At 42.3% G+C, this 26,005-nt stretch overlaps 2 protein-coding genes across 3 annotated transcripts in view; one reads left to right on the top strand and one right to left on the bottom strand.

Moving 5' to 3' along the window:
- The first annotated feature begins 277 nt into the window (after positions 1–277).
- GHRH (growth hormone releasing hormone) lies at positions 278–8,188 on the top strand. The gene is made up of 6 exons (XM_053394075.1): positions 278–724; positions 3,215–3,315; positions 3,884–4,015; positions 4,971–5,075; positions 6,781–6,912; positions 7,197–8,188. Exons 2-6 carry the CDS (start codon positions 3,236–3,238, stop codon positions 7,264–7,266), a joined length of 519 nt encoding a protein of 172 aa, XP_053250050.1. The 5' UTR covers positions 278–724; positions 3,215–3,235; the 3' UTR covers positions 7,267–8,188.
- A 259-nt stretch (positions 8,189–8,447) lies between these two features.
- The window catches only part of RPN2 (ribophorin II), a 29,516-nt gene continuing 11,958 nt past the window's right edge, over positions 8,448–26,005 (bottom strand). Inside the window, exons 8-18 of one of the 2 annotated variants that reach the window (XM_053394073.1) lie at positions 25,331–25,449; positions 23,982–24,087; positions 18,388–18,479; positions 17,571–17,685; positions 16,611–16,805; positions 15,314–15,400; positions 14,500–14,595; positions 13,752–13,827; positions 12,196–12,325; positions 11,082–11,168; positions 8,448–8,599 (exon numbers count right to left, since the gene is read on the bottom strand). In XM_053394073.1, the coding sequence (XP_053250048.1) occupies positions 11,117–11,168; positions 12,196–12,325; positions 13,752–13,827; positions 14,500–14,595; positions 15,314–15,400; positions 16,611–16,805; positions 17,571–17,685; positions 18,388–18,479; positions 23,982–24,087; positions 25,331–25,449 (1,068 nt within the window). In that variant the 3' untranslated portion in view covers positions 8,448–8,599; positions 11,082–11,116. The remainder of the gene's footprint in view (positions 8,600–11,081; positions 11,169–12,195; positions 12,326–13,751; positions 13,828–14,499; positions 14,596–15,313; positions 15,401–16,610; positions 16,806–17,570; positions 17,686–18,387; positions 18,480–23,981; positions 24,088–25,330; positions 25,450–26,005) is intronic. The other variant, XM_053394074.1, reaches the window with a different exon arrangement.

Below are 26,005 nucleotides of genomic sequence, written 5' to 3'. Positions count from 1 at the left end.
AGGAGAAATTTTTTTTGGGGGGGGGGAGAACTCTGTATACCACCTTGAGATCCAGGGAGGGAAAGATGGTATATAAATGTGAAAAATGAATAAGAAGATAGCAATGCTGATAAAGAGAAGATAAAAATATTTCATGAATCTTTTAACAAGAGAGACAGGAAGTAATATTAATGGTTAACCCTTGCTCATTGTTGATCTTAAGGTGGCCATGTGTCCTACTTTAGAGAGGGCAGTCCTCTTCAATTTGAAGTCTTTCCCACCACATTGTTTTTTTCTCTTTAAAGTACAGTAATTATTTCTGAATTTGTGCTTTTTATGCAAATCTGCACCCTCCTTTTTCCTTCTTTGGGTGACCTGTCAACAGTCACGCTAGCTGGCATTCAGACTGAAATGTCCATTTTAAAGAAATGCAAAGCTTATCTAATAAAGCAAATTTGTCTTTTAGTAAGCCCAGTTAAGATGCTAAACACAGCTGTTTGAGTGACTGGAAGGTAATTGATTCTCTGACGTTCAGAAGCTTGCAGGTTTGATGAGGGAGTGAATATATAAAAGAGAGTGCGGCAATACCCACAACAGCTAGAGACTCGCCACTCTGGTTAGAAAAAGCTGGATAGGATTTTCTCTATTTCCTGGGACACAGCAAGAATCGGAAGTATTGTCAGGCAAGCAAGAAGGCCAAGAACAAAGTTGCAGACTTGAGAGGACCATTTTCCTGAAGGGAGCTGTAAGTTAACACTTTGTTTGTTAATGAATAGATGCTTCATGGTGGAAAAGTGAATTAACTATTCCTGTCTGCAGGATGCTTTGTATATTAAGATTGCAGTCTTGTGCATGCATTCTTAGGAACAAATCTCACTGTACTCAACAGCATGTTTTTTAAAGCAAACATGCATAGGATTGGGTTGTAAATTACAGAGTTAAATATTCATAACTGGACTCCAACTACGCAAATAATTCTAGGATATTTCAGAAGATTTGCAAAAGCAATCTGGACGTATACTAGACAGGTACTCTGGATATGAGTTGGAATTTATTAAGTGCTGGTAAAAAAGGAAGAAAAGAAACCTGCTGTTTAAAGCTGCCATTTACATTTTAGTTGTAATTCTTTGTCTCTGGAAAGTAAGTGGGTAAGTAATATTGTTCTAGCTACCCATTTGCTTATGGACAAAAAGAAAAGTGAGTTGCAGAGATGTCTGGTTTATTAGAGATAGAAGGTACAAGAGGAGATGGCATTTTACTGCAAAAAAACTTTCAATAGGGTAAACTTTTGAAATGTAGGCAAAAATGTGGCAGCTAAACTTTTTTTAAAAATGTTTTTAACTATGCCTTTGGAATTTATTTCATTCTTAGGCAGCTATTTTGTGTATGAAGTGTTATGATGGTGTGTGCCAGGTCTTAGCCAAAGTTTACTCAGAAGCAAACTCCACTGATTTCAAATAGATTTCCTGGCAATAAAGTATGTCTAGGACTGCAGTCTTCATCTAACATGCACAGCATTTTTTTTTAACCCTGAAAATACTACAAGGCTAAAGGAATGCCTTACATATCTTAATCTCACAATGCTTGCATTGCTTACCATACTGATTTAGTAAAATCCATGCCACAGTCAACAGCAGTTTATCTGCTTGTCTGCCTCTGCCTACCATTTCGTCATTATCTCTACAGCTAGATTCTGCTAGGGCTCACACCAATTCCAGAAGTGCTAACAAATGAACAGGAATAAATTTGTGTTTTGGGATTAAATACTTTTGTTTTGAAAGAGGATTTAAGCTACCATAGCATCTTCGGTTTCTCAAATGACATCTTGTTGGGCTGTCAACTCAGCCCCATTCACTTAGGGAGAGAGAGATTGAAATCCTTTATTTCACCTTCTGAAACATCAGGATGCTTAGACTCAAACCTTGCCCTCCAACAGATGAGTAATGGTGATGAATAAAAGTGTTGTTACTGTTTCTACTGCTACTTCTGAAAACTTAGCAGAGTTTTCATGGCACTTTATGCACAGATTGGGTCCTGCCATCTTAAGTTCACCGGTACAAAATTAGGTGCTCCCAACCCATTCACAGAAAGATTAATGTGACCATAATTTTTGAACAGGGAATGTTGATGAACGGAAATAACTGGAATGGAAAGAAACAGAAGTCTATTAAGAGTTCAGCCATACAGCCCTGAAAATCTAAATGTTACATCCCCTGAAATGCTCACAATGGTTTTATTGTGTGAGGCTGTTTCCCCTGAGTCACTTATCTATTGGAAGCATCTGAGCTGGATGTTTCCAGACTACACAGGGTTGTAGATCAAAGGCGCAAAGAGTCATTTTGAAAATGGACTCTCTTGCCCTTTCTATTCCTCTCTACTCTTGAAAGCTAGCTCAGTTGAAGTGATGGCAGTTCCAGAACAGTAGGCAAGAGATCCAGCTTGAGGCTGCAGCTTGTCTGCAGCTTTTCAGCTATACTGAGAAATAATAGCTCTGTATGCTTTGTGTTTGTGTGGCAGCAACTCCCTCTATTTCTTATGTTCTGGCTGTAAGTGCTTATGTACCACCACCATTTACAAAAGGGAGGTATCAGCCAAGTTTGCAGAAATATAAAACATTTTTTTTGGGGGGGGGGCACGAGCCTAAAGCAGTGAAACCTCGCAAAACAATTCAGGGGGACTGAGCATACTCGGTTCCCACACTGATTGTTGTAGGGTCAATACAGCGGCGTCCTGTTGCAGGTCCGATTTGTATCAACATATTTCTGAAACAGGCATCCTTTTGGAACTTGTATTTGACTACAAGAGGCTACAAGAGGCTCCACAATGGGGCTTTCCCTTCGTCACACAAGGGTTGGAAGACTGAATATCGGTGCTCAGCAACTGTCCTTTAGGTCATTTACTCCAAACTAAGGCTGCATACACACACAATAACTTTAAAACACATTTAGAGCACATTTCCCCCCTTCACAGAATTTTGGGCACTGTTATTTGTTAAGGGTTGCTTGGAATAGTAACTCCGTGAGGGGCAAACTATGGTGCCCAGCATTCTTTGAGGGAAATAACATGCTTTTAAGATTTTGTGAGTACATAGCCTAAAGCACTAATCCCACTTGATTTACCAGGGGGGGGAAATGACTTCATAGCGGCTATGACTAAAATTCTGCCATGAGGCTACTTATGCTACTCTAATGAAGCCAAGTGTTCTCCCTCCCTCCCTCCCTCTATATCTTTGCAGATTGCCCCAGAAGAGTGAAGAATGCTGGACAGGGCTGTTCTCCTTCTCTTCCTCCATTTCATCATGTGTTCCCTCTCGTCTCCTCTCTACCCAGCACTCAGGTGCGCATCTTCTCTCTCACCTTCCTGCCTATCAAAAACGTAGGGTTTGACTTGACCTTTGTCATTCACAGTTAGTGGCCCTATCTATCTAAAAGGGCAGGTGAAGAATAGTTGAAAAGCAGCTCGTAACAAATCTATTCTCCATCTTTCTCAAAGATTACAGGCCATCAGAATTTGGTGGTCACTGCATTTTCCAAAAAGGCCTGGGTTTTCTCTTACACCACCAATATAATTCCTGAAACAGAGGTTTTTCCCTGTGATTAGGGCTATACATATGCTACCCTACAAACATTTAAGAACACAGGGAGCTAGCTGTCTTTGTTCATCTAGCCCAGCAGTCCACAATTTAACTGCTGCCTTCATTTGTATCACAAGCCTTACCAGCTTGTATATCAGGAGAAATGTCTCTGCCTGGTGCAACAAGATGCATAGCTGGGTTGTTGTTTTTTTTGCTTCTTCCACCATTGTCTGCCAATTCTCGTCTTCATATACCATGCCATCAGAAACATGCATATTGCAGTTTGGTTTTTTTTCAGTATTACTTTTGCTTTCTCTTGATGTGTTTCAGATATAGTCCACTCCCCATTTCTGGCAAGGCAGTGAGCTTTCAACTGCAAGAAAGTGGCCCTGTGCAAAGCCACAACCTCTCAGTAGAGGAGCAGGAGGAGGAGAACTTCCTCACCGACCCTGCTGAGAAAAGGTGGGTATATCAGCACCCCACGTCCAGTAGTCAAAAGTGGCAAATTAGAATATAAGACCCCCCCTCCTGGAATGAAAAGACCCATTTAGTCCAGCATCCCATTTCAGGCAGTGGCCACTCAGCGTCTGGCAAGCTCACAAGCAGGACATGGATATGACAACTTTCCCAAGCTGTTGCTTCCTAGAAAATGCTATATACTAGTATACTGTCTCCGAACATGAATGCTCTACAAAATAAATTTGCCTAACTTCAGCACTCAGGAGGGTGATATAGGTCAGCGGATGGACTGCTCAGTGAAAAGAACCTGTCCTGTTTATTTAGTTCATAAAATTTATATACATATTGATTGTAAACAAACACACCCCTCAAAGCTGTTTGCAAAAAGAATAAACCAATGAAGTTAAAAACAATTTAAAATCTAAAAACCACTTTGAAATCAATAAGCTAAAAACCCAATTAAAATACGTGTCAATATTGTGCATGTTTGGATAGACTTGGCTAAGCAAAACTGTTTTTTGTAGGCATGAAACAGTACAGTCAAGGCCTATAGCCTGATGTCTATAGGAAAGTACTTCCAAATTTTGTGTGTTGCCACACTAAAAGATTGATTTCTTACAAATGCAGAAAGAGTATTATGTGCCTGTGCCATGTCAAAGAGTGGGAGCTGCAACCAGTAAATCTGTGCCCTCATTCAGAACCTATGTGCTGTTTCTCACTCTCACACACAGTACACTTTGTGCTGCACCCCCAGTTCCTTCAAGCAACCTGCCAGTGCCAAGAAGCACATAGCTCCAACAGGAGTAGTTCTTAATCCACTTTAATAGCATGGGAAGCTTACTGTTCTCAGGGACGATGTATGTGAGACTGCTCTCTCCATCCAAGTAAAGGGAGGAAGCCATCATTTGCATGTTGTCCCAGGTAGGCGCGGATAAACACAATGTCTGTGTTTTGTTAGGATGCAACGCCATGCAGATGCAATATTTACTGATAGTTACCGCAAAGTTCGGGGTAAGATGTCAGCCCAGAAGTTATTGCAAGGCATCGTTGGGAAAAGACTTGGGTAAGTGGAACTTTATTACATATTACTTTAGTTGTAGCAGTCTGCTACATATAAGGCATAGGGTGCAAGCTGTGTGTTTCAATTAGGCACAGAACCTGTGATTGAAAAGCTCCTGCCTAGACATGTCCTGGCAACACAATTGGCAACAACAAGGCAGATTCATTCTTATAGTAATACGCCCATTATATTTTGAGCCATATTCAGCCCTGCACTGGAGGGAATCTCCTGTACATTTACAAAAATCTGGCAGCGTAGCCAATAGCATAAGTATAGAACTTAAGACGAAAGTCCTCTGAGTGATTTTTAACACACATGAACATTCAGTGCCAATTGCTTATGGCTTGTATTCTTGATTTGCCTCCTGCAGATAGTAAATTCCCAATATGCCCCAAAGATATTAATTGGAAAGTACACATGGGTCCCACTAACTGAACACTATGCCTTCTCAGGAAATTGTTCATTATGCGAGTGCTTGTATAATGCGTTGCAATTTCCATTGATTCCTATGGGGAAATTTCTAATGTGTCCTTGACAATGGAAATTTGGCTCCAAAATGATGAAAAAACCCAGGAAAACTCTGAAACATTCCAAAAGGCAAAGAAACAAGGGAAAAAATGCTCTAATTTGTCCCATTTCTCTCCCTCCCACCCACCATGGTTTTTGGCGAAACAGCTGCTGACTAGCAAAACACAAAAGCAAGGCTTGTTTGAGGCTGCTTATTTGTTTACAGTACTACACACAGGTCCAGCTGTTTGGATATCTTAATGTTCAGTGTGTATAGTGAGGTTTGGGTACTAATTCCTTTTCTTATAATGAGCATTTGCACAGCGGGACCTGAGTGTATTATTCCTTTACAAGCCAGTAGTGCAAGTAGCCTTTCAGCTGTTGCTGGAGTCCAAGCCTCATCTATCCAAATCAGCAGAGCCAGCCCAAGACATTTTGGCACCTGAGGTGAACCGCAAAATGGCACCCCCACCAGGGAAGAAGGGGTGAGTGAAGATCTATATTGGGAACAAGGGTGGGAGGAAACCAGCAGCACCTGATTTACCAAGAGACCACTGTAGAGGCAGCATTGAGATCCAGTCAACAAGGGAGCATGCCACTGTTGTTGCTATTACAAGCACTGGTGGGCAATATATGCCTTGGAAGCTCCTGTGGATCCTGCCACCTGAGGCAGTCGCCTTTTCTTGCCTTATGGTTGGGCTGGCCCTGCAAATCAGCATGAAGAGTGATAAGGGATGATGGAAGTTGCAGTTTAGCTACATCTGAAGGGCTACAAGATCCCCATTCCTGCATTAGAGGAAGATATTGCTACACTTATTACACTTTAAAGCAGGGGCAGAAAACCTGTGGCCTTCTAGATGTTGCTGCACTACACCTCCCATCAACCATGACCACTGGTCATGCTGGCTGGGGTGATAGGGGTTGGAGTCCAACCATATGCAGATGTTCATGGGTTCCTCCTTTCTTGCTTAAAGCACTTTTAAATCATTCTAAATCACAGCCAATCTTTCAGCTGACTTTTCAGTTGTGTTCTCACCCTTTCTCTATGTTGGGTGGGTGTGTATGAGGCAATCACATGTTATTGAAGACAGGTCAAACAACTTGTTCATGGTCCATCTGAAGTTCATAACTAAGGAGGGGCTTGAACATCACATCTCCCTGCTTCAAGACCTTCCACTAATCTACATCGTGCTGATTACAGGGAAGGCAACCTGGGGGATGAGGAACACGAATTCATGACCCGGAGGCAGTCTGACAGCATCCTGATGGGCAGTCGCTATCACCAGCAGATGGTACTGAGGAATTTCTTGGGAGCCATGTTGCAGAATCAAAGGTTAGTATACAGATTCCCTTGAGTTCACGAGGTTGTAGGGAGAGTGGGAGAACAAGAGCTTTGCATGCCCAAAGAACAGGAGCTCCTAGGCCCAAAAGATCAGATAGCAAGTGATGGAAAAGAACTCTGTCAAAAGCCTAGAAGGACATGTTACCAGTCAATAATGGTCAAGATGGGCAGGGAGTCTGAGAGCTTTGTATGCTCCTATGGCGTAATCCTGTCCCGCTGCAAACAAAATGGTTTACATTACATTAAGTTGTTTTATTTCTATTTCCCCACCTCAGGTCTCAAGATATCAATGATGACCACTTGGAAGATTTTGTCAGTGTCCTAACCAAGCTAATGGAACTGTAAATAAGCTTTGTCCTGCTTCATTCTGGTCAGTGCCACTCCCAGAGCACCCTCCTCTTCTTTCTGCTTCTGAAGCAGTACAAAGAAACAGACATATTACTATGTGCACCAATACTGTCCAGAATGCCATCAGGAAAACAAAGTGTGAGGGCCTTCTGTTCCCTGTGCTTTCCTACAGTTTGACTGTTGAATATGTAGCCTCACTTCAGTTTGAAAATAAATGCCCCTGATGTATAGCAATCATATATATATATATATCCAAACTCTTTTTTTCCTATACAGAATTACTGCATAAAGGCACAGAGTTGTGTGGTATCAAATATTAGCCATGGGGGCCTCTGCCAATGAATTAATTGGGAACTGACCTTGGGGTTCACTGGAAAGCATATGACTGACTTCTGATTTCAGGACCATGGACAGCTTTTACCCTGCACTATGTGCTGCTGCTAGAAATAAAGGGAACATCAACCAACCAAATGACTACAGCCAAAACAATGTTGGAAGTGCAACAAAATAATTCTGAAAATGCAGAAAGCCAAACCTTGGAATGTAAGGGAAATTCACTGCATCATCAGAAATGATCAGGGAGGAAAGGCTTAGGAGACCAAAAAGGAACAAACATGCAAGGAAAGCAGTAAGAAGCGAAGCAGTAGAAAAAGCACTTTCATCTAGATTGCCATGACTACTGCAAAGGCCAGGGCTGCTATCCGGAGAATTCTTTCAAATACGCACAAAAAGTGTGCCCAGATATAAGAGGGCAGGGACTGGGAAACCTTTTGAACTTGAGGGCTGTGCATCAGTGGTAGGTGGAGCAACAAATGTGTATTTTACCTTTGCACAGAATTCTCTATTCTCCATACAGGCAAGCAAAAGGCATTATCAGAGTTCAAAAGGACACATTTCAGCCAGTGGCTTGGGGAGGGTGTGTGGGTGGGGAGAGTCCAAACAACCAAGTGGCCTGTACAGACACAAGTCATAAGCCAGGCTGCACATCTGCAAACCCCTCACAAATTTACAGTTCATTTTGTCTCATCCTCTTTATTCAATAAAGGAGACAATAGGAAAACAAATTCTTGGAGCCTGACAGTTTCTAAAATCCTTGATGGCAGGCAGGTGTTTATGCCATAACTCAAAGCACTTAAACAGTCAGTTAAATACAAAACGTGGGGAATTTTTTTTCTTAAAAAAAAAACAAATAAAAAACAAATCCAACAAAATTCTTTTCTGTATTAGAGGCAATTCTTTTCCGTATTTTAAACTCTTCTTTGGCTCCTTCCCTCTGGAGCTGAAACTGGATTTCTTTCAAGTTTTTCTTTTCTTCTTGCATCAGTGAGTTCTGGAAGGACACACAGAAAACTTGCAAAATTAAAAATGCAGATGCAGAATAACAATTCCATGTATTAAGTAGATGCCCTCCTTTTTTTGGCACAGTGAATATATAAATTTAGCATCGTAATGAAAATTATGAAGCCTGATTCAGGGATGGCCAAAAGCTTGAAGAATGCACAAAACATGCACTAAAACGGTGTTTACGGTAAAACATGTAAATTGTTATAGCCCAGTCTATGGATGCTTATTCAGATGTCAGCTTACTGTATTTAATGGGTATTCCAACTAAGTGTGCACAGAATGGCAGCCAATATTGAGTTATTAAAACTTAACTATTAGGACAAAAAAAGGCAAAAACTGGTTTTTACTGATCAATATGAACTGACTATTATCTTTCTGAGCCCCAAGCAGTATAGTATAAAGTACATAAAGAACACCTGCATCAAAAGGATGAGGGTGATGGGTTACTAAGACAGCAAGGCTCTAAATTCTGAAATCCGACATGCAATGCCCCTGGACAACGGAAATAGGAATAACACACATACAGATGCATTTCTGATGCATTAAAAAGTTGCTGGCAAGAAAAAACACCCATGCAAATATCTGCATTTAGCCCAGAGCATAATACTGAAAGCAACACGGTTTCTTAGATATTCAGTATGATTGGAATACTTCTCTCCTGGTAGCTTCATGTCTTTCCTTTGGCACGTGAAGGGTGCTGCTTTCAGTATATTCAACAGAATGATAATAGTAACCCTAATTTTGCAATACAAGAGATTATCATCACCCCTCCCCAAAATATATACATGGAGGATTGTAGCTAGTGCCACATAGCATATTTGGGCCCATACGTTCTTGAAAATTTAAGAGTGGACAACTTCTGTGAAACAACTTCTTAAGCATCTGTGCTTTCAGTATGCGGACTTAGGAGCAAAACCCAGAATTTACAAGAATGTTTGCTTACATTATAAAGCAAAGGAGAATAAATGGCCTGTACATTCCTAAGTTTTATATCCACAATCTAGATTGGCTTCAAAATATTTCATCCATGTTGGCACCGTATCACCACAGAATCTGAGAAGCGGTGCTGAATTTGGCATCTTGAAAAAATCATCTTTCATTCTCAAAGAAAAACCTTTCTAATCCTCATTGCTATTTAAAAAAAAATAACTTTGAAATATGTGGGCAGTGGGTTGGTCAAAACATGAAAACTTATAAGACAGCTTTCAGTGCTCCAAGTTTCACTGCCCTGTACAGTTCTCACACTCTGTTCTATAACCCATTATCATTTCTATCTGATCAGCCTCCAGCCAACATACCATATTCTTTCAAAAACAAATCTGAGCAGCAAAATTATTACATTTACTTAACTGGTACAACTTATTCTGATTACAGAATGAGGAGGGTTTTTTTTAAGCAAAGAGCATGAGTATTTTGGCACCTAGCTTTCAGCTTCTAAGCTATTATATGCTTAGAAGGTTCTCCAAGTTCCTTTTCCCAGACCAGGCAGAATGAATGGATAAAATATGAGAAATGAAGGTGTTACACAAATGCAGGGGGGGGGGGAATCAAACAGTGTGCCAGCCAGCCCAATTTCACATAGTATCTCAGTGCAGAGATGGGACATATCCGCCACATGAAAACAATATTGGATTTGTGAGACTTTGTGGTCAATCCAGACTCAAGCTTCCAAGGGTCTCAACTGTTCAAAGCCACAGGTGTGCAATCTAAATAAATATGAATATTCTTTACTTCTGCAAAGTACTTTACTTCTGGCAGATGGAGCCACAGCCATCCTGATGGGAGATTGCCTGGGAACCACATGTACATCCCCCTGGGCTCCAGGATGGAAGAAAGGTGGAATATAAATACATGAAATTTAAATGAAATAATAAAATAAATCTGGTATCTGCCTGACTGGAAAAGTAGAAGGGGAAACAATATGTGGGATACTGGGCAGTTGTGTGTGTGTGGTGGAATCAAGGATGACTGTTCTGCAGACTTTTAGGTGAAATCCTGTGCTGCTGGACCTAGTTACTGATGCACACACAGGTATGATACTAAAAAGGCAGTTTAAGTCACATCTGCAATTCAGTAGATCACTTGAGCCTCCTCAGTCCATTAATGCAAGGAAAGCAGGATATAAACAAAACATTGGATTTTGAGCAAGTATTTAATTTTTAACTGACTAATTAACAAGCAGAGGTTTAAATTAAAACTTTTTAAAAAATGGTAAAGAGCCTTACTAAGCAAGGATGCTTGTGTAAGATGGCCATTAAGACATTTACGCAGGCTTTGAACACAACCAAGGTATCAAGGAGGAATCTGAATGGTGAGATGATAACTTGTAAATGAAGTTCAAAGGCATACAAGGTGGGTGGAAAGAGGTTTCAGGTGAGGTTATGTTGGCTCAGGGAGAGGCGGCTGACGAGCATGAAATGGAAGCAGCTAGTATGGCTGGGCAACAGGCAACATCCAAGGACCCTTACTTCTAGGAAGAGCTGGTCACTAGCACAACCCCCTTTTACCGCAGCGTTCTATACTTTGCCAACCTACTGCTCTGTTCTGCAGCGATCCTGCCAAAAGGAGAGATGGGGAAAAGGTTCAGAGAGGACAGTAAAGGCAAGGACAGCAACGTTGCTCAAGGAACAGACAACACAGAGAAAAGAGAAGCATGCAGGCAGCAAAACCAGGCCTTCCAGAAACTCTACTGAGATATGGGTGAGCATCTAGGACTGCCACCCTTTTGTGACATGCCCAAAGAGAATTCTTGCCCCCAGACATGATGGATGGGGAGCCAATGGGTTCAGGTGACACTGGCCTGGGCAAAGCCATGTAGATAGCAGTTTTACCACATGGACTTTTATTAGAAATTTGAGGATAAACTGAATTCTTTTATCTGTGTTGACAGCTAAATAACTATTTTAAGTTTTTCATAAAGAAAGGAATTGCAAACTTGATGCACCATCAAAACATGCCCAAAGCATTTTGATTATCCTTTCAAGCTACTAGAAGCCCTGGAAGAAACAAAACAGAAATTTAGGCCTGCTTTTACTTTTTTACTACCTTCACCACCACAGGAAGCCAGCTGAAACTAGATTTGCAAGCTGTTTTGTCTGTGTCAGCTTTGCTGTGCTGATTGATCTCGACTGAAATGGTTTCCCTCTGCACCATCCCTGACAACATTTGATGGCCACATGGAAGCCAAGCCGACATGTTGAAGTGGAAACACCCAAAATGGCTTACCAGGCTGAGAAGCAGTTTCTAGCCGACTCCATGACTGCAGTGCATTTCTCTCAGTCTCCATAATAAATGCTTATAAGACAAGGTAGCAGTTCCTGGTTCATTTATACAACATTAGGATATCCTAAGTCAGAGGTGGCTACTCCGTGGCCCTCCAGAAACCCTCCATTAATTACTGACATCACAAGCCAGTATGGCAGATAGGCATCTCTACCCATATTCTACCACTTAAGAATGTCAGCTAGATGTTCAGCTCTGGACTTCTTTCTAACACCCCACATTTAAATGATTGGTCTGCTACTCAGCCAAGCTCTCTTCAAGGGGACAGGTTCTGTTGAAACCCCATTTTGGTTGCCTTACCTTTTAACTGCTTTATGAGCCAACATTCTGTTGCCTGCTAGGAAAGTGAGGCTTCCCAGGATAGCCAGATACTTCAGGGTCTGAAACATGTTGAGTTGAGTCCAGTACACGTACATGAGCCCCAACATTGCTAGGAAAAGGCAAGGCATGGTGGGTGAGATTGAATTTGAAAAGGAGGTACATAATAAAAATCCACAGCAATGGGCAGCATACGATAACTGCATATTAATTCCCAGTGACTGGGTATTCCTGTCAGTGTCTGGACCCTTGGAAAGGAAGACAATAATAAGCCTAAATACTGAGAAAAGTGCTAAGACCCCAAACCAACATTGCAAGCTAAACAACCCCCTATGCTTCTCAGGGTAGACAGGTAACCAACATCCCTGCACGGATATGGAAGAACCGAGAACTCTAGACTAGAAAAAATGAATCAGATGCTATAATGAAACTTGCTACAGCTGATGCGTAGACATATTGAAATTAATGGACCTAACTTAAGTCATGTTCATTAATTTCAATCGGTTTTACTCTTGAGTAATAGTTAGTTGACTAGCACCCACTGATTGACCAGGAGGAATTCAACACAGCACTATGGCAATTATTCCACGAGCGCATGTAGTTCAGATTGCCAGACAGAACAACCCCGCGTCTCCTCCCTCTGTGTCTTGCTCTGGAGGGTTCTTCTGACCCCACCCCTGAGCCAATCGGGTGGGGGGGGGGAGCCCTGTTGCAGTAGCAGAAGCCCTTGCATGAGCTGCCGCTAACAGAATGAATCCAACTCAGAATTTCTAAAATAGTGGCACTGCTTTTTCATTTCACCAGAAAAATATGAAGTGATGTAGAATGTTAAAAGGAGTTTCCCCAGGATTTTAAAGGACAGTATGTCTCCCAGGAACACCAGGAATTACAAATACACATTTCTTTATTTATTAATTACCCACCTTTCACCATAAGGTCTCAAGCGTGGGTTACAACAATTTTAAAATATAGTATTAAAACCAGTTTAAAACAAACTATAGTAAAGAGAAAAGGGTATGTTCATATTTGTGTGTGTGTGTTTGTGTATCAGGTGCCAAAGCCACGTCCTGTAAAGGCAAAGCAATGTTCTCCAAAATAAGTTGTAAAGAGGCAACTGTCCTCTTTAGGCAAATGAGCGATGCTAGAAATTGGCTGCAGAGAACCTAAGCTTTGGCACTGAACAAGGAGCATAAAGACAACTTAATGTTTCCATTAAATAAAGGGATATAAGGAGGCATCCCTCAAGCCTCTCTTGCCATAATTGTGGGCGGACCAAAGGATAAACAACTGAAATGAAAACTCTGAACACACTGTGCTATCAAATGCATCTAAATGGAAGCAAGAGAAGCCCAGTCTAATGACAGCTGTTAAAAATGATGGGTGACATGTGTTTCTGAAAGATTGGAGGAAGGGGGGAGGAATGAAGCGCTATTATGCCCATTATCGCTAATAGGTTGTGAGGCACTTTGTCATCAGGCTCCCGCCTGCAAAGCCTACGTGGAAAAGGATAAATAGGGAGGAATTTCTCTGGCACTTACTTGCATGACCCAGGTGAAAGATAATGGTGCTTGGAGCAAAGCTGAAGTTGGAAATGTTGGCTCCGATCTTTATCCACTGAAAAGGTACAGAACATACTTTAGACAAAAAGCCCTGAGGACAACCAAATCCGGATCATACCGACCTTTTCCGAAACAAAATTGACCTTCAGAAATGCTTCAAATTATATAGCGTGTGTGCAAATGCTCACCCTCCAACACATTAGATTTTTCAATTTCACTCAGAAAATAGCATTTGTTTAAGATATGTGGCCCAGCATTCAAACATCTAATTGATCGCCACGTAAGTCTGGGGACTCCCATATGGAGGCAGAAATTTGGGAATGTAGAGATTTAGCTAGATTATCCTCAGGGTCCCTTTCCAACACAACAAATTTATGATTCCAACAGAGCTATTTAAGGGGGATAGATTTACTGTAGATATGTAAGGTGGGGATTTAGATATACAACCTGATGCTCTGCAGATCACTACACAGCCTGTCACTCCTGACTACTGGCCATGCTTGCTGAGTGTGAAGGGAGCTGTAGCCCAAATAATCTGGAGGGCACCAGATTGGGCAAGCCTGGGTTTGCAGCTTTAGTGGGCAGCGAGCACTAGGCCACACTGCAACAAATGCTGGTACTGTCCCTTGAATATCTTGCCATAGAGTTGCACTACCTGTGTTAGAAGCTGAGAAGGTGGTATCAGTTGTCTGAAGGCTATACATTGGTCTGGATATGAGAAACTTACCAGAATAAAGAGCAAAAGCAGTGGGGAGAGTATCATGGCTGTGAATGTGTTGGACACCACGGTGGGAGGCCTCTTCTCAGGTTCTCTGAACAGGTGCTATAAAGAGGAGTTCATGGGAAAAATGTGTAAGAAGGGTAACTCTGGAACCAGGATATCCACTCACATCAAAATGATACATTCTGGAATCTACATTGTTGCACATTAAAGCTGGGGCTTCTAAAGTCTGCTGAGTGACATCAAAAGCCTCTCTTCCTCTTGAGGTGGCTCTCTCCTTTGCGTGCCATCTTCTGACAGGGACCTACTAGACATCATCCTAACACACTTTCCAATGCTAGTTTGGGAGGCTGTCCAGGAGATGAGTGTGCAAGACATTTTTTGATAAAATGGCAGAGAAGAATGCAAGTTTAAAGCAAGTGGGAAGTGCCTCAGTGGTTCAGACATGGATTATATGGACATGTGTTAACACCTGAGGCAGGAGGGAGGACAAGCAGACAGACAGACAGATAGCACAATTATGCCGACTCAGCATGTAAACCAAGTTCTATAAACACAACATTTAAAAGGGCAGATTCCTCTAAGGCCAGAGGACTTTTAAAACAACTGCTGGAATAGCTAAAAACAAAACATACAAGTAGAGCAGTCACCTGAGACCCTCCAGATGTTGCTGGACTATAATTTCCATCATCCCTGCTCACTGGCCATACCTGCTGGGGTGATGGGACTTGGGAGTCCAACAATACCTGAAGGGCCACAGGTTCCCCATCCTAGGTAGAGAAATACAGCCAACTTATCACCTGGCTTCTAACAGCTGTACCTGTATCTCCGGTTTAGGAGTGAAAAGACTCTTTGACTGGACTGTGGCTGGCGCATCTTCTTCTGGGAACTTGATGACAACATCAGCCTGAAGTGAATATTATATGAACATATATAAGTGGAATTACTAGATGAAGATTTACACCTCGTGGAGAACATATGACACTAACATAGTTTGATTTCCAAAAAAGAACTTTCCTTCACATTCTAAGAAGATTAAAATATTGAGATTGAATTATGAGTTCGCCAAACCCAACCCACCTGGTTACATTCACATACTTGTTAAAACCACACAAGTAAAAACATTCAATGTGTATTCATTCTGTTAATAGGTAAGGGCAAATTTAAAGAGAGAGACTTCTCATACAGTCTTGGAAGTTATTCTATTTTGTGTATGCAGATAAAACCAAAGGAAACAGGAAGTTCTGCATGAAGTTAAAACATTACAGCTTTCCAGGTCACATTGAAGGTGGCAACCTTTCTCAATAGAATTTAACCTGAGAGTGTTGGATCTGGCCAGATGCAATTTCATGATGAGGATTTGCACCAGACCAACTTTCAAGGCTGGAAGGAATAACTCCTCAACAACTTCACAACAGGGAATATCATAACATTGTGATTTTTTAAAAGGGTCAGGACAGATGAGGTAACCAAGTGGTTACTGGGTACACCAGGCTTCCTCAACCTCGGCCCTCCAGATGTTTTGGCCTACCATGATCCCTAGCTGGCAGGATCAGTGGTCAGGGATGATGGGAATTGTAGTCTCAAAACATCTGGAGGGCCGAGGTTGAGGAAGCCTGGTGTACACAGTCAAAATACATTAACATAAATAAAGTTACCTCATTGCATTTTTTTTAATCTCTTTTGCATCCAAGCAAGTTAAAGCAAGGGAAAATACCTTTTTTTTTTGCGTGCAAAAGAAATAAAGGACAAGCTCAAGGCTTAGAATAGACCAGTAGTAACTTCCATTAGCAACTGTGAGCAGAGAACTGTGATTAGCTTTGGGGGATGAAATAAAGTGATGCATATGGCAGAGACACCTCAAGTTACATCACTACACTATTTGAGGTAGCTTGTTAAGCACACTGCATCCCAACAGGGGAATGGTATCAATTTCTGTTTGCCCGCCCTTTATATGCAGAAAAAGCATGCAGCAATCTGTTTTATTTGTGTCTGAGACAAGCTGGTTCCTTGAAATTACACCTGATATGGCGATCTATCTGCCATTCATTGCAGCTGCTTCTCTCTGCATAACACTAAAACCAAAGGCAGGGCATAGTGCAAATGGAGCAACATACCACATTCCAGAGGATTGGGTTTTCCAAAGTAGCATCCCCAATGATCAAGTACAGGGTGTAGGTTCCAGAGGCGGAATCAAACTCTGTCTTTCTCTCTGAAGTGTCCAGTTCAAACTTGTAGATGTTTTTGCTGTCTGGTTCTGCAACAAACACCACCTCCTGCCCAGTCTTTTGATTGTGAAGTCGCACAAAGGTCTGAAGAGGAAGAGGTGATTTTAAACTCGCGCTAGCATTCATCTCCCAACATCCATCATAAGGCTTTGGGCACCACCTCATCTCTTTTAGAGCTTGGAATGAACTTTCCAAATGACTGCCCACCACCGGAAACACTGCTAAAGAAGCCGTTGCAGATTATGCAGGGCTCAGGGGAGGAAAGTTGGCCACCTCATTCTGTTTTACATTCTGCACCTTTACTATCATAATGTAATTAGAAGGCTGTATATTGTCACATGACACCCACTTTTCCGGAGAGGAATTTAGGACCTGATTCTGGCTGGAAGCAAAGATCCTCACCACAGGATATTTCCCAGAATGTTTTTAGTGGATCTCCAGTTGTGCCACGTTTTCTACCGCAAGAAAGCACAAGTGACTTTTGTAAAACTCCAATGCATTTTACTCTAGAATATGCACTTTTTGCACACAGAATATGCATTCTTTGTACACACGTTGGTACGTTTTTAAGCTGAGAACTGTATCTCAAAGGATCTGGCTTGCTGACTGAATCCAGCCCCCCTCTGCTGCTCTAGAATACTGCAATCTCCCCCTGACCCTAATAAATTGCATCCCCTACTTCAAAACTGTTTATGGCAAGTTTGCAGAATTTCCCCTCCAACTTTTCTGTCACCATCTAATTCAGAATGAACTAGCCTCGGAAAAACCCCTTCCATAGGGCTCCCTTGCCAAAGTGATCTCTATGGGTAGCAAGCACGCACAACAAGGTATCTGTATGGACCAGCTAACCTGGTGGGGGATGAGTTCTGCTCCAGTGTTCACATCGACCAGCTGGAAGGACAAGGCAAAATTCTGATGGCTGTCAGCAGTGAAGGATCCTTTGGCTTTGGCTGGGTACGTGATCCTGAAAAGGAAAAAAATAAGATAAAATAACGTAGTGTCGCTGAGGAACTTATACCAGTTGCAGCATACTGACAGGTGAGAGCGCCTGACAAGTCTCAGACCAGAAAGTTGCCCTTCCAGTAAACGAGTGAGACATGACAAGAAAGCTGTTTGTTTGGAGCTGGTTATGCTGCCCCCCAAATCTGCTAGAAAGGAAGATGGAGTGCCTATGTACAGGTTGCTAATTGCCCACCTCTAGACTAATCATAGTGTCAATTTCAGGGGTATTTGCTTTTGCAAATCTTGGGAACTGACCAGATTTTCCAAGGAGGGAAGGAAAGAGACTCAAGCACACCGCTGAAAGATGACCATTTTCCCCAGCACGTTCAGAAAGGTTGGGGTGAAGATAGATGGGTGGAGACTGAATGGTTTGGGCTGGATCAGGACTGGAATGATGGAATGCCAATACTGCTTTAAATGTATCATGTGAATGTAGCCAAAGTCAGCGATGGCAATCTGGCACCCCCAGATTTTACATGACTACTGTCTTGGAATGTGATAAAATTCTAACCATTTTTAGTATATAAGCATTTGTGCCTATCACAAACACTCGCTACCTAAAAAAACAAAAAACAACCAACCAAACAAAAACCCTTGCCATGAAAAAAGGTTAGCAAAGAGCCTGGATTCAAAGTCCTGCCCTTCTGAATTACTGGTATTTTACCTGGTAGTTTTTGGTGCAATACTCTGGTCTTTATCCACAGTGAAGAGATCCACATTTGAAATGCCAACTTCTGTGGAGACCTTGACTTTCAGCTGCAAATAAGTAAATATAACTGTAAGGTGCAGATAAAGCAAGGTGCCGAACACTGACATTATTACCTACTTTTATCCCACCCTTCCACCAAGGAACTCAGGGTGCCATCCATGCTTCCCCCATTCCCACTTCTTTTTATCTTTACAGTCACCATGTGATGTAGGTTAAGGATAGCAACCAGTCCCCCAGAATGTCAAGTGTGAGAGCCAGTGTGGTGTAGTGGTTAAGAGCGGTAGACTAGTAATCTGGGGAACCGGGTTTGCGTCTCCGCTCCTCCACATGCAGCTGCTGGGTGACTTTGGGCTAGTCACACTTCTCTGAAGTCTCTCAGACCCACTCACCTCACAGAGTGTTTGTTGTGGGGGAGGAAGGGAAAGGAGAATGTTAGCCACTTTGAGACTCCTTCGAGTAGTGATAAAGCGGAATATCAAATCCAAACTCTTCTTCTTCTTCAAGGTCATCAAGCAAGATTTGTGGGGATTTGAACTGGGGTTTCCCACTATCTAAATCTATCCAGCGCTTGAGCCACTATACCAAACTAGCTTTCTGATGACAAAATTCCATTCCATTCTGATAAAGCTGCCTGCAGAAATTGCTGCTGTAATTTTTTTTTAAAAACTGCCTATATATTTCTCTTTTTTAAAAATGCAAATAATAGAAATGGGTCCCTTTTCTTAAAAATAATCATAGGGAAGCCAACTAAACACAAACAGGCACATAGACAGGATTGTAAAAGCTAATCAGAACAGTACTAATCTACAGGAATCAGTGTACAAAAGAGAGATGTGTAGATTGATCGGGTAACAGGCTCCCTGCACACTGCAAAGCATCAACATGTGCATTTTAAAAACAATCCATTTGTGATACTACTAATAAAGTCTTACAGAAAACAAGCTGGTGCAACTTTCTTCTGAATGACTACAAAGGTCATTATTAACAGAAGGGGGAGGATATTCTAGCCATGGGAATGGTAGATGACCACTTGTGCAAGCTTATTAGCAGTGACAATAAAGTCAGAACAGCCTGCCAAATACCCCCACAACAAGTGCATCCACTTCTAGCACAGAGGCCCAGGGCACAGAAACAACGATGCAATCAGTGAGGACTGGGCCTGTTACATCTACCTCCCTGAAGCTCAGCACTGGCACCCCACAGGGATGTGTGCTGAGTCCCTACCTGTACTCGTTGTATACATATGACTGTATTTCATCTGATCCATCCACTGTAATTATTAAGTTTGCAGATGATACTACCATAATGGGTCTAATTACAGGTGGAAATGAATCAGCGTACAGAGGGGAGGTTCAAAAAGTATCTACATGGTGCTTAGACAATAACTTGCACCTAAATATTAGCAAGACAAAGGAGATGGTGTTGGACTTTCGGAGGAAGAGAGGGGAACTAACCCTGTTGTATATCGGGGGGGGGTTGTGTGGAGAGAGTCCCTTCCTTTAAATGCCTGGGAGTTTACCTTAGTGAAGACTTCACTTGGAAAAACAATATAACTCAGGTGGTTAGGAAGGCCCAACTGAGACTCCATTTTCTCAGGGTCTTGCAAAACAACAATGTTAAACAACAATTGATGACCTCCTTCTACTGGTCCACAATAGAAAATGTCCTCTCATATCGTATCATAGTGTGGTATGTTGGCTTGACAGCCACGGACAGAAAGTCTTTACAGAGGGTGGTGAACACAGCACATGATATCATGGGCTGTCCCCTGAGCCTGCTAGATGACATCGCAAAGGATCATTGCCTTGTAAGAGTGAGAAAAATACTCAGGGACGATTCACACCCTGGCCAGCACCTTTAATCTTCTACCCTTGGGCAGGAGATATAGAAGTATAATCAGTCATACCAACAGGCTAAAAAACAGTTTCTATCCGTGGGCTGTTAGGCTGCTGAACAGAAAATAATATAGTGGAACTGACTTTTGGGGTTGGTGTGTTGTGCAACAAGCACACAGAGTGCAATGAGATTGTGTGTGTGTGTGTGTGTGTGTGTGTGTGTGGAGGCTCGGTTAATTTCATTGTACAAAGGTTGTACATTGACAATAAAGGTATTATTATTAGTGTGAAGAAGCACTCAGCAAAGGACCTGGTGATACCAGCATGCCCTGCATAAATGAAGTATGCACGCTGCATGAAGGCCAAGAGGACATGAATGCCACTGCCCTAGATCAGCCGAAACAGAGCAAAGTGCCCACTGGAGTTAATCCACAGTGACTTTAGTGGACCAATGGAGACACCAAATCCCTCCAGGAACAGGTACTTCATAACATTAATTGATGACTACCCCAGATACAACACCACATACCTCACAAAGCACAAGAATGAGGTGCTGGAGAAACTTGTAGTGTTGACCAGCAACAAGTTCCAGCAGAAACCAGACATAATTCACACTGGCAATGGGGAAAGAAATGGAAGCGTTCTTCAAGCAACAAACAGGGAACTGAGCACCAGACCACAGTACCAGGTGCCCCCCAAAGAGAACCAAGTGGCAGAAAGAAAGAGGAAGACTCTGGTAGACATGGCGGGAGCCATGATGCTAGATGACAACCTTCCCAACTCATTTTGGTGAGATGCAGTCATGACGGCTACTTACCTACAGGACCAACTGCCACCAAAGGCAATTGAGACGACCCCACAAGAGATGTGGCACTGGGCAAAACCAAATTTAGGCCAAAGTGACATCAGAGCTCATGTGTATGTCCCACGTGAAAGGTGCTCAAAACAGGGAGACTGAGTGTCTAAAGATGTCTTGGTGGGGTACGGTAAAAAGTGCAAAGGGTACAGAACCCACCAGCCCAAGACGTGCAAGGTGCTAGTAAGCCACTGTGTTTACTTTGATGAAAGATCCAGACCAGGCAACGTGGAACCAGCAAACACTGAATAAATCCTACCTGCAAGCATGAGCCAACACAAGGACCCAGACCAACCAACCAATCAAGAAGCAGAAATCTCAATGAGCGGGTCTGATACGAGTGTGTGTGCTGACCCTGTTCAGGAACCGGAACCAGAGTTCAGAAGGACAAGCCGAACAACAAAGGGAATACCTTCCCACACACTCTCCTATGCAGTAATAGCATGTAAAGTCCTCACCTAAGAGGCTTACAGGAGCAAGGGATTACAGAGCTAATGGATGCAGGTGCATTAACCAAGTCGTAGCTCAGGATAACTATTGAAATCTCCCGAAAGAACAGGAACTCATGGAATGACGCATCTGCTGTTCAGAAGGAGTGATGGAAGCTTGACGGCCAAGATCACTCAGTTTCTAACCTAAGGGTTAATTGTCCTGCTAATAAGACAGTTAACCAAAGTGATGGTGGAGGTACTGCTTAGCATTATCTTTACAGAGGTAGGATGGCTCAGGTAGTGTTGAGAGAGTTTTCATCTGTATGTTTGTTATGTCTCCCTGCTATGTACAAGGCCTGAACCCTATAAGAAAGACAAAACCTCTCTGCGTATTTCCCCCTCAAATTACCCAGGCTCATGTTCAGGATTTCTTATCAACATTTTTCACAAGTGCAAGACACCCATTGGAGCCCACTGGCATCCGTGTGTGTGGGGGGGGGGCAATCCATTTCAGAGAAGAAGAAAAAAGGTGATAATGAAAACTTCAAAAACAGCTACCACCCACAACAATGAGTACGAACCAAAAAGAGTGCAAAAAGACTCCAAACAACTAAAAATATGCAATCCCTCCCCAAACAAAAAAAAAGCACCCCCTAAACTTATTTAAATAAATAAATATTAGGATATACTGGGAGCCTTGGCAAGCACCAAGGGGGAGACAGGGTTCAAGGGCACCTTGATACATGTGGACACTATTTGGGAAACTCCAGCACTAGGAGAATGGCTGTTGATACTAAGTGGGGTTGACGCATAACAAACATAGGAAGGTAAACTTCTTCAAGCTCCAAGTGCAACGGTGTGTATGTGCACATGCATGTAGCTTCCTCTCTTGCTGTTCTGTATAGCACCAAACACACTGTTGTACAAACAAGTAAGGATTAGGATTGCATAGCACCGTTGGAAAAGCACGGCTGCCTTGAAGAGTGTGTGTGTGTGTGTGTGTGTGTGTGTGTGTGTGTGTTACTCATACAACACACATACTAATGTCAGGAAATGCAGTCTCTTTCTGCTTAGCACGCTAGCCTCCAAGTTTAGATCATAATTGTCAAAAATTCTGGTGCACTAAGTAGAATTAATGCTAATGGCAGCCTCTAAAAAGCAGCTCTCCCAACAGCTTTCTCCAGGAACAATGTGGCTTATTATGAGGCCGTGTTCGTACAAAGCCATCACCATTAATGCACGGCCACTAGCACTCGTCCATGCTTCCAGAGTGTTTAAGCAGCACCATCAATCCCCTTCTGATGCTTGAAGGGAGATTATTACTCCAATTACCACATTGATTTTGATATGTATGGCAGAGGTCAGCACTTGTAAACAAGTGCCTTCTTCGAGCTGTTCCACGCTGAGTGAGCAGCAAGACTTAAATGCTAATTTTTCAATTAAACAGGCAATTGAGGGCAAAAGAGCCCCAAACCAAAACATGTAGCGTAAGCAGCATTTGAAGGAACCTACACAAACACCAGTTGCTTGCAGTTACTGTAACTGCTGTGACTTTAGAAATAACATCTTTTTAAAGGGAAACTGGAGAAAAATAAGATGCATAAAAGAGATATACATAACGCACCTCTGGTTCTTACACAAAGATAAGCAGATACTTCTTGTTTTAACTTTATATTAAAAGCCAAATGTTAACAAGGAAAACACAGCTCCTCTCCACACCTTTATCATTAAAACCTAAATGAGCAAGGATCAAATAGGATCATGATTTTAAAACCTGGTCTTTCAGCAAAGGCCACAAAAGTCAGGGAATGAGAGGTTAATGGTCAGCAAGCAGTACAAAATACAGCAAGTCTTTTCAGAAGAGGGAGGTTGCTTCCTACATGAGAGAGATAGCTTGCTTGAGAGGTGCCATTTTTTAAAAAAAGTTTGAACCCTTGCCTGCAGTGTTGCTGGGCAGTTTCTCTATTCATTGTGCCTCCAAAATAGACTTCTGAGTAGCTGGACTTCAAACTGATACCACCCCCAGCCAGCACGGCTAATGGTTCCAGATGAAGAGAGTTGTCGCCCAGCATTATCTGGAAGGTCATAAGTTCCCTCCCCTCTGCACTATAATTTTGCATAGGAAGATGCGGAGTCAAGGTCAGGGGTATTGAAATAGGATGCTAGGTGGGTCCTGGCCCAAAACGAATCATTTCAGGCTTTAAAATCCATGATGGAAATGTTTGTTTTTTTTAAAAATTGTCTGTTTATTTTTTATCTTTTCCATTTTTCCATATTTTATTATTTTGCTAAGTTGCCCTGACAATGTTTTTAACATTGCAGGGTGGGATACAAATTGGTAAGAGAAACATTTCCAGCTAATGTAAATCAACTTGGCTCCAATCCATGATTACAAAGACTCCAAATGCATTCAAAACATATACCCACCTCAACTTTGTTTGCAATAAAGCGACTGTCCCCATCGACACTGATCGCGAAATTGTAATACCCACTGGCAGGCTTGACACTCATGAAATTCAGCTCAAAGGCATTTCTGTTAAAAGAAGAAGAGAGGTAAAATTGCAGGATATTGGTAGCCGTGTGTCCAACAAAAAGTCATCAGAAGGTGAGATGATGCTTCTGGAACATATCGCTTCAAATAGCAAGCCAATGAAAAGAGAAGCAGCTAGATAAAATTGACAGAGGAAAGCTACACCGATTCAAATACAGTGGTACCTCTGGTTGTGAATGGGATCTGTTCCGGAGGCCCGTTTGCAACATGAAAGGAACGCAACCCACAGCGGTGCATCTGCGCACGTGCGGGTTGCCATTCGCCGCTTCTGCGCATGATGTCATTTTGCGCGTCTGCGCACGTGCGAGCAGCGAAACCCGGAAGTAACCCTTTCCGGTACTTCCGGGTCGCCGCAGGACGCAACCTGAAAAAACGTATCATGAAGCAAACGTAACATGAGGTATGACTGTATTATTGTTGCAGGCATCTACCTGTCTTGCAAGACAATGGAGTCTCTGGGGGTGAAGCAGCGCCAAAGTGACCAAAACAAACAAAGGTAGAGTCACCAACTAAGAACATAACAGCCACTGGATCAGGCCAATGGGCCATCTATTCCAGCATCCTGTTCTCATAGTGGTTGACTAGATGCCTGTGAGAAGCCTGCAAGCTGGACATGACCTCAACAGCACTCCAGCCCTTTGTGCTTCCCAGCAACAAGTATTCAGAGGTACAATGCGTCTGAAGGTGAAGGTAGAACATAGCCAACATGGCTGGCAGTCACTGACAGGCTTCTCCTCAACGCATTTGTCCAATTATCTTTTAAAACCATCCAAGTAGGTGGCCATCACTGCCTCCTGTGGAAGTGAGATCCGTAATTTAAACTATGTGCTTCATGAAGAAATACTTTTTTTTATTGGTCCTGAATCTTCCAACATTCAGCTTAATTGGATGTTCTGGTGTTATGAGGGGGGAGAAAGAAATCACACACACACACAAAAAAATCACAAACCTGGTTGATGCTTTTGGAATATGAACAAATAAACAAAGCACCTGATCACAGCCTACAGAGTTGTTCTACTCTGAATTTGGGAAAAAGCCCCAAAACAAAAAAAACTAGTTAAGTAACAGTATGCTTGAGGAACATGTGTATTTTCTACCTGCCCCAGTTTCTCTCAGTTCTTCCTAGGGTACCAGAAAATAGACAATTCAAAACAGACTGTCTTCTGTACACACCCTGAAAAAAATAAAACCGAAGCCAAAATAAAACAAAAATATATTTCCTTACCCAGACAGGGCAAAGGCAGACTGCTGAAGGACTGTGGCTTTAGTAGCAGCCGATTTTGCATGATCCAAGGTCACACTTGCCTGAGTCAGGGGCTGTGACATAACATTGGTCACTTGGAGCTAGAGAATGAGAAAGACTTGCAAGATTAGATTATTTCCCACAACCACAGCAACTGAAGTTTACCCGCTAGATAGCAGACCCGTTTTGTGTGCGTGTCTGCCAAAGACTAATATCAACTTTTACATAGCTTTTTACTGAAAGCCCATTCATGCATCTAACAAGAAGGTGTGAGGATAAGGAAGCACAGTCACACCAGTTCCATGCCTAATATCCACTGCATGGAGCAGGAAGGGCTGAAAGGGCTGGGAAGTGGGAAACCCACTAACGTAGATATCCTGATTGGGGGCAGGCTTGTTAAGAGCCCTCAGGTGATTCAAGCCTCCTCAGTCCTCCTGCTCAGTGCAGAATGGTCAACGGTGGAGCATGCATACAGACTTCCCTCCATTGTTACCCTTTATGTGATTAAAAAACAACAACAACATAATGAGGGGCAATATTTTCATTTATGCATTTGTAATTCTATTTGTACGCCCCTTTTCCACAAAAAGAATCATGCTCAAGGCAGCTTGCAACAAAGAAAACAGGAATACTTCTCAAAGTCAACTATGGTAAGAA

Source organism: Podarcis raffonei, chromosome 6 (assembly GCF_027172205.1).
Source record: "Podarcis raffonei isolate rPodRaf1 chromosome 6, rPodRaf1.pri, whole genome shotgun sequence".
Classification (NCBI taxonomy): Eukaryota; Metazoa; Chordata; class Lepidosauria; order Squamata; family Lacertidae; genus Podarcis; species Podarcis raffonei.
The sequence above is the reverse complement of the archived record's forward strand: the minus strand, read 5'-3'. Positions and strand labels throughout refer to the sequence as shown.